Genomic DNA, 8,356 nt, shown 5'->3' with positions numbered 1-8,356 from the left:
TCGCACCCCTGGCAACCCGGTGACGGCGGCCTCGGGGACCCCCGCGCCCCCAGCCCGGAGTCAGGCGGACAAGCCGGTGCTGGGTGAGGGGAAGGCGCGTGCCAGGGCGGTTCTAAGGAGTCGGCGGGCTGGGGGAGGGGCATCGTGGAGCTTGGTGGGGTCCGGAAAGCCAAAGGCAGGCCTGACCTGTAGACTCAAAGGACTAGCTGGGCTGGAGATGGCTAGGTTCTCCTGGTGGGAAGTGCTGCTGCGCCTTCCTGGGCAGGAGGGCGTGGTCGGCAGGTCTAGCTAGGGCCTTGGGAAGGAGGATAAATCTCAAAGTCTGGCCAAGCCTCCTGGAGTGGGAGACTTGGCTTAGTTAACTTGAGTTAGTACTAGGTCAATCTCTAAGCCCAGGAAGCAGGTACACTAGGGACCTTTATATTAAGAGGGCTAGAAAAACTCTCAGGTATGACCTGAGGATGGGACTTTGTGGATCAGGTGAGTACCAGGTTCTAGGTGGTTTATAGGCTATGAGGAACATGCCTTAGAGTTGAAGGGTTTTGAAAGCCTGAGCCTCACTGTGTGAGCACTTCTATTTAAAGTTAAGTTTACTAGGTAATAGGGAGGTAGGTTAGATTTTGGAGTGTCTCAAAACTGAGTCCAACTCCATCTCTTACCCCCATCTCACTGACCCCACTGCATCTCTGCCTGGCAGCAATCCAAGTCCTGGGCACTGTCAAATGGTTCAACGTCCGGAATGGTTATGGATTCATCAACAGGTATCCAAGGAACCCAGGGAGGGGGTGTAATGTGTGTCTTCCAAACTGGCCTGTGGGACTGGACACCTTCCCAGCCTCATCTCAAGGCACATGGTTGCAATGTCCAGCTGATGCTGATTGAAAGTCTTGCAGCACAACTGTGGGCAAGGTGAAGTCTCATCTTCAAGGGCAGCAGAGGGTTAACAATCTAGGAAGTTGGCAAACCTGGCTCTGATCCTTCCAGCTTGTGTGTCTCACCTTCTGGTTTAGTTTACCCCACTTGGGGCAGAATGTACCTGCTTTCTGCACCTAGGGCTCCAGACCACGCTAATTTCCTGTTTCAGGCAACACACATAGCACTCTGATAACTCATCTGCCTTAGAGAGCTGTTGGCTCATTCAAATCCCCCACCTGATGGGACTGAGGCTGGTGGGGGTTGGGGAAGGAGCCTGCCTAGACACAGGCTGCTGCTTTCCTTCTCTTTGGCAATCCAACCCCCTGCCAGTACTGGGAGGGGCCCTAGTGGTAGATTCTGAGCAGAGCCAGGTCTCCCTCTGTGGGCCTTTCCTCAGCCTGGGCACCCTGCCCAGCCCAGCCCTTCTAGGAGGCCCTAGTTCCCTCTTAGCAGGCTGACCTTTGTGCAGATCCAAGTGCTTTAAAGCTAGAACATTTGTTCTAGGGAAGGGCCCCTCTCTAATTCTGGAAACTGAGGACTCCTGGGAGGTTCTGAAGGAAAACTTCTCCCCTCCTCTGCATTGGGGTGCTAGGATAAACTCAGGTAATAGGCAAGTAGTGATAATGATGGAATATCTGTCTTACCCTTGGTCCCTTAGTGTGTTGAAAGGGAGCCTCACCCTAGAGTTCACTTCCAGGCTGAGGCTGAGAATAAAGTTTGGGGGCTGTTTAGAGCAAGTTCTTGACACATTGTCCCCGTCTCAAACTTGTTCTGCACCTCTCCCCCATCCCCACTTTCTTGCTCCTTGATTGTAGAAGGAGATGAACGAAATTTTCTAACGACGATGGGGGTTGGTGAAGAGGGTGTTGACCTAGGAACAGTTACACCAAGCACTACCAGTTTCTAAGGGGTAGAGGGTGGAGTGCTCAGTTCCTGCAAGGTAAATTTGCCTTTCCACTCCACCCTTTCCTTATAAAGCCCAGATTTTCCACTGAGCTTTTAGTTATACTTCTTTTCATACCAACTTCTGGGGGCCCTGTCTATCCTCAAGCAGCCATGGAAGGCTGGAGAAGATAGGCCCACCGATTTAGGAATGGGCAGCTAGGGAGGCCTTAAGGGAGGTGAGAATCTCACCAAAGTCACCCCCTAATGACCCATCCTGTTCTGCAGGAATGACACCAAGGAGGATGTCTTTGTTCACCAGGTAAGAGCTAGGTTGGCTTTCTGAGGGGAGAAACTTGCCCTCTCTTTGAAGGCCTATACCATAATCCTTACAGCAAAGTCATGCTTCTCCAGCTTTTACCTCACCATGAGATGCCCAGCAGGAAATAGTTTCCCTCCTCATCTGCATCAGGTGTCTAAATTAACTGCCATTGGCCTCACTTGTGTTAGGTTGTCTCTAAAAAATATATGTGCTGCCTTCTGGGCATGGCATGCTCACTACCTACTGGGACCTGTTGACACCACAGGAGTGAATCACAGGCAATGATCAGAGACACAGGCTAGAGATACTTGGGTGCAGTGGTTCTCAAAGTGTGGTCCCTGCACTAGCAGTAGCATCACCTGACATCTAGATTCTCAGGCCCCACCCCAAACTTCCTGAATCAATCAGACTTGGCAGAGGGGTTGGCAATCTGTTTTAACAAGCTCTCCAGGTGATTCTGATGCACGCCACAGTTTGAGAACCACTGCTTTGGTGGAAAGAGCTCTCAGTGGGATTGAGGTAAGAAGCACAGTATATTTTACCCATTTTGCAACTTAAGACTGTCTCTGCTTCTTGTTTTGCTTTTGAGTTCATGTTTCTTGCCTCTTTGAAATCCCTGCGGGGTAAAGGGAGGGAGTGTGTCCTGGGACAGTGGTAGCTGCACAGTAGTTCTGGAGGCTCCTAGTTTATGGCTTTTCCCTTACTAAACTTTGACTATCTTCTCTTTGCTCCACCCTCCAGCCCCACCCACAAGTAGAGTGGTGAAAAGAATGAAATTGGGTGGTGGGCCCAGCAAGGGGGAAAGAGACTCTGGGCTTGCTATTTTCACCTTTTTCATGGCCTTTCCCCTAACCAGACAGCTATTAAAAGAAACAACCCCAGGAAGTTTCTGCGCAGCGTTGGAGATGGGGAGACTGTGGAGTTTGATGTCGTGGAAGGAGAGAAGGTTTGGGGGCCGCGGTGGGATATAGAGTTGACCAGGCTGGTGGGAGGGTGGCCTGGAGTCATCCCAGGCTTTGGTCCTCCTGAGGCTAGCTCTTCCTCTGGCTCGTTAGCTCAAGCTGTGTACTCAACCAGACATTGTTGTCTTTAACATTGGCTGCTCTAAGAGATGTCCTAAAGAACATGTCCTAGTTATCTCTTACTGAGTGATATATGGGCTTTTTTTTGGAAGTTCACAAGCACTTCTATGTCTGTTCTCTACGTGGGTCTCTGTCCTCATGCTCTCTTAGAGTCAGACCTCTGTAGTAAGGTGGATAGTTGCTGCCAAACCTTTTTCCATTCACACAGCCATCTCCAGTCTTAAATTCAAGAGGATCCAGTAACAGCTATTTCAAAAAGACAAGTCGCAGAGGTGGCCCCTCCTAGAAGGATCCAAATATGCCATTGCCTCACTAGGGGAGAGTAGGAAGAAGTTAGAGGGGCTGAAGGGAAACTGGAGAAGGCATTTAGGTGGAAGAAGGGGGAGACTAATGATTTGAGCCATTTGGGGAACATTGTGCATTTGCTATTGGAGCAAGTTCTCCCTACCTCCTTTCTAGGGTGCAGAAGCTGCTAATGTAACTGGGCCCGGAGGGGTGCCAGTGAAGGGCAGCCGCTATGCCCCCAATCGACGTAGGTTCCGCCGATTCATCCCCCGGCCTCGCCCAGCTGCCCCACCACCTATGGTGGCAGAGGCCCCATCAGGTGGGACAGAACCAGGCAGTGAAGGGGAACGAGCTGAAGACCCTGGGCAGAGGCCCAGACGACGGCGCCCACCACCCTTCTTCTACCGCCGTCGCTTTGTGCGAGGCCCAAGGCCCCCCAACCAGCAGCAACCTATAGAGGTGAGGAGAACTGGGAATGTGGAACCAAATACCCAAGTGGGAGTTCCTGAGGAGAGAGAGCACAAAGTCCCTAGGGGAAGTGGAACCAAGGGTTGAGAAGAGCTCTGGACACCTGAGTCCTGGGCAGCTGCTGTTACCGCAGCTCACCAAGGCCTCTCTATATTCCCAGGGCACTGATGGGGTAGAATCTAAAGAGACAGCCCCATTGGAGGGGGACCAACAGCAGGGAGATGAGCGGGTCCCCCCACCCAGATTCCGGCCTAGGTACCGAAGGTAAGACTCCTTTTCCAGACCCTATCTTCCCCTTCACCATCTAGTATTGGATAGGGGTGGGGGAGCGTAGGAGTACAGGAGGAGTCGGGAGGATGTGAAGGGGAAGAGCTAAGTTCTCAAGCCTGAAGCTACTGGTGAAGAGGGCTGGGTAGCTAAAAGATTACTACATAGGTGTCCTGGGGAAGCAGGCCCCCTAGGGATTTGGCTCCTGGGGACGGAGAAGCTGGCGGGTCCACCTCTGCTTGGGGAGTCCTGGGAGGATGGGAGGTGGTCTGCACTGGCCCTCTGCTCTCTTCAGGGTCCCCACTTCTCTTCCCAGGCCTTTCCGCCCCAGGCCACCCCAGCAGCCTACCACAGAAGGTGGGGATGGCGAGACCAAGCCCAGCCAAGGTCCCACTGATGGTTCCCGGCCTGAGCCCCAGCGCCCAAGAAACCGCCCCTACTTCCAGCGCCGAAGGCAGCAGCCCCCTGGACCCAGGCAGCCCACAGCCCAGGAGGTGAAGACCTTGGACTGTCTACTGTGGAGCCACCTCCCCCTCTCCTTCCTTTCCCCTCTCTTTTCTACCCTTCCCTTCTCTATCCTGTTCCCTCCTCTCTTGCCCCCTGCTCCTTCCCTACCCACTTTCAAGCAGCCTGACACCAAAGAACTAGTACTGTTGGGCCACCTCTGGCAGTCACCCCTACCCACCAGGAAACCCCAGCAGATGCAGTCAAGCCTGTGTCACCCTCTGTGTCAGCTCTACTTTCCTCTTATAAGGATACCAGTCATATTGGATTAGGGCCTACCCTAATGACCTCATCTTAACTCAATTACAGCTGCAAAGATCCTATTTCCAAATAAGGTTACATTCACAGGTGCCAGGGGTTAGGACTTCAATAACATATTCTTAGAAGACACAATTCTGTCCATAACAGGTAGGAAAGGATGAGCTTTCCATAGGAGAGGTTATAGAATCAGAAGAACTGGGAAGTCCTGACCTTCAGGAAAGATTAAGTAAAAGACTGAGGAGCCCATGAAGAAGTTTGAGAAGGAAATGGTCTCCAGTTGGATCTGCAACATAGACAGAAAAACAAGGGCAAAAAAGTGTCTGTTGAACTAATACAACAGATAGGTGTTTCCTGAATGCCAGGCCAAGGAAAGGAGCAGAGCCTGGGTAATGCAGACAGTCTTTCAAGATGTTAAGTTTGGAAGGAAAAGCCTGACATATGGAAAGAACTAACAAGGATATGAGACCAAAAGACTGTTGAGGAAGATGGGAAAATGTAGTCTCAGCACAGGCAATGACTTAGAATTTGGGCTCTGGAGTTGGGCTTATCTGGATTTGAATCCCAGCTTAGCTTGTTCCACAGCAGTTATGACTTTAAGCTGGTTGCTTCACTTCACTATACTTCAGTTTCTTTACCTGAAAAATGGGGATAATTACCATAATATCCACTTCCCAGGGTTATTGTAGGGACAAAATGACTGAAGACATCTAAAGTGCTTAGCACAGTGTGTGACACATAGTAAGTGCTCAATAAACATTAATTCTTACTGCTATTATGCTAAAAAATAAAAACAAGGAGGAGATTTCAAGGAGATGGTAAGAAATATCAGATATAGTAGACAGGACAAGGAAGCAGAGAGTGGAGAGAAGGTCAAGGATTTCGCGGAGTGCTAGCAGAGCCTGAAAAGAGGGAAGGACAGAGGCAACAACAGCTGAAGAGAAGATGGAGGCTACAGGTATGAAACACTCTATAGCAGTTGAGAAATAAGAGAGTGGGTATTAGAAAAGAGAAAAAGTAAACTCTGATTTGGGCTGCAACAAGAAAGTTGAAGGAGAAAGTTGCTGGGAGTATTTGGTACTAGGGGACAGAGGTGACACTACCTTTTAAATCTTTCAAATATTATCTCAGTTTGATACCACAAATCTTCACCTTTGCTGTGCTAAGCCTAAGCATCCAGGAGAAATTGTTCTATAAATGAGGAATGGGCATTGGATATGTGGTGACATAACTCAGCAAGGAGTGGGTAGGAGGGAGGAAAAAGAGAAACTGAGATATGGGCTTGTTAAGTTTTAGAAGTCTGAGGAGCAACTGGCTAGAGAGTGCTTGGCTCATTCTGGTGGGAAGGACTCAGCGCTAGAGACTCAGGTTTAAGAGCCATCAGTAGCAAGTAGTCACCAAAAGCAGGGGAAGGGATCGAATGACCTACAGAAGGCAGGTCAGAGAAGACAGTTCAAGAAAGATTGAGGCTGGTGGGGGAGGACAAGCCATAAAAGGAGAGAGATGAAGGTACAGGGGAAGGTTGGGCAGTGGAAGCTACTACAGGAACACTTGTCTGGATGGAGTCGAAAGAGAACCAAAAACCATTCACTGAATGTTTCAATTAAGAAGGGACTGTAGACCATTGCTGAAGCAATTTCAGTGGAGTGGTGAGGCAGAAACTGGATTTGGATTTGAACTGGTGAGGTGTGAAAGACAGATGGGGAGGTAGAGACAGTAAAACTTGCTTTCAGGAGTTTTGGTGTTAAATTGATGGAGATATACAGGGCAATAGTTAGGGAGGCAGGATTTTTGTTGTTTTTTAAACAAAACAGAGAACAAGCGAGACAACTTCAGGTGGGCAGGAACCAATGGTACAGTGACAGAAAAAGGAAGAAGCCTTTTTGTTAGAATGTTTGGAGCCCTTGTTATCTATAGAACATAAAAATACTTAAATAACCAAAAAATTACATGCACAAACCCTTCAATTGAACAGGGAAATTAATTTTGTCTGTCATCTGCTAATTCTTATTTATGGGGATAAAGACTATGTAACCTGTATGTACACGTAAGTGTTGTTTCATGCCCCCGAGTCGCTGGCCAAAGTTACTTTTCCCCGTGGCACTCCCATCCCTGGTTGTCTGACCAATTTTTAATCTGATTACAAACAGGACTCACTCTTCCCATGAACTTCCTTTCACCTCACCTGCTAACTTTATAGTTAAGCAGTCTACACCTGAGCTTCACCCCTACCTTCCATGAGATTCTTTTGTTGCCGGGGTTACACTGTGAGCTATCTTGCTAGTCTTCCTCCAGCCTTGGTCTCTTGCTTCTGGCATCCCTTGAGCTCAGGGCTGGGCACAGGTAAATCGGTCTTCACAGTCTAAGGAGGGTGGTAAATTCTGAATCCTTAATCGCCTCGCCTAGTGATTTAGTTGTTTTCTCATCTTTTCTTTTTCTGTCCATTGTACCTGAAACCCTGGAAAACAGAATTTTCAACTCCAAAACGTTTTGAGGGGTGAGATGAGCAGGGCAGCCAGAGGAAAGACAGCGAGGAAGCCCGGGCCACCAGCCCTGGGGAACAGCCGGGAGAGGGCGCACCGGGCCCGGGCTTGGAGGCAGCTGCTACCATGGCTGGAGAGCGGAGGCCCGCTCTAGCGAGGACACCGAGACTGGAGAAGCGCCACATGGGACCGAGCGGCGCGTGGGGGCTGTGTGCTGCCCCGGGGTGTTCTGTCTCGGCTAAAAATATGCGCTGTTCAGCGCCAGTCGCGTACTCCCGGGGTCGTGCAGGCTGCACTCGGGAGGAGCGACTTCCGGAGCCGCATTATTCTGGGAGGGAGACTGCGGCTCCTGGACCAGAACTCCCCGGCTCCTGAAAAACCAGGGACAAGCTTCGCACTGTCCTCAGTCTTCTCATCCGTGTAATAGGGACCATTTATTTATTTGAGAAGTATGGCGAGCCTATGTTGTGCTTGCCACTGTTCCAGGAGTCAGGCACAACTACAAAGTTCTAAAGGCTGTGGAGTAAACAGTCCAGCGTCGCGGAGGGGACAGGGGCGGGGTGGGGTGAAGAGAATAAAATAAAGCAAATAACAGGATAATCTCGTATTTTCAAAAATGCCAAGAGAAAAATAAAAGATGATGTGTCTACCGCCATGCTATCCTGAACAAGACGGATCCGACCTGATCTTGGAAGCTAAGCAAGGGTTAGTACTTAGATAGGAGACCAGGCGCCGTAGGCATAAAAAATAAAAATAATAAGGGATTGTAAACTGACAAGGTCCTTGCAATCTGTGAAAAAAAAAAAAGATGATGTGACAGGAGTGATGTGTAAGTTGTATTTGAATAAGTCACCCTGAGAGACACAGAGGGAAGAGGAAATGCCTGTGTA

General features: G+C 49.7%; 1 protein-coding gene across 1 annotated transcript in view; it reads left to right on the top strand.

The window, feature by feature from the left end:
• Positions 1-7: 7 nt before the first annotated feature.
• LOC102889765 (Y-box-binding protein 2-like) overlaps positions 8-8,356 on the top strand; it is a 15,692-nt gene continuing 7,343 nt past the window's right edge. Inside the window, exons 1-7 of the mRNA XM_006922423.2 lie at positions 8-83; positions 698-761; positions 2,086-2,119; positions 2,976-3,065; positions 3,661-3,945; positions 4,115-4,218; positions 4,538-4,868. Coding sequence (XP_006922485.1) covers positions 3,784-3,945; positions 4,115-4,218; positions 4,538-4,868 — 597 coding nt within the window. The 5' untranslated portion in view covers positions 8-83; positions 698-761; positions 2,086-2,119; positions 2,976-3,065; positions 3,661-3,783. The remainder of the gene's footprint in view (positions 84-697; positions 762-2,085; positions 2,120-2,975; positions 3,066-3,660; positions 3,946-4,114; positions 4,219-4,537; positions 4,869-8,356) is intronic.

The sequence above is a fragment of the Pteropus alecto genome, unplaced genomic scaffold (assembly GCF_000325575.1).
Source record: "Pteropus alecto unplaced genomic scaffold, ASM32557v1 scaffold398, whole genome shotgun sequence".
NCBI classification, from domain to species: Eukaryota; Metazoa; Chordata; class Mammalia; order Chiroptera; family Pteropodidae; genus Pteropus; species Pteropus alecto.
Note: the sequence above shows the minus strand (reverse complement) of the source record. Positions and strands in the feature narration are given on the sequence as shown.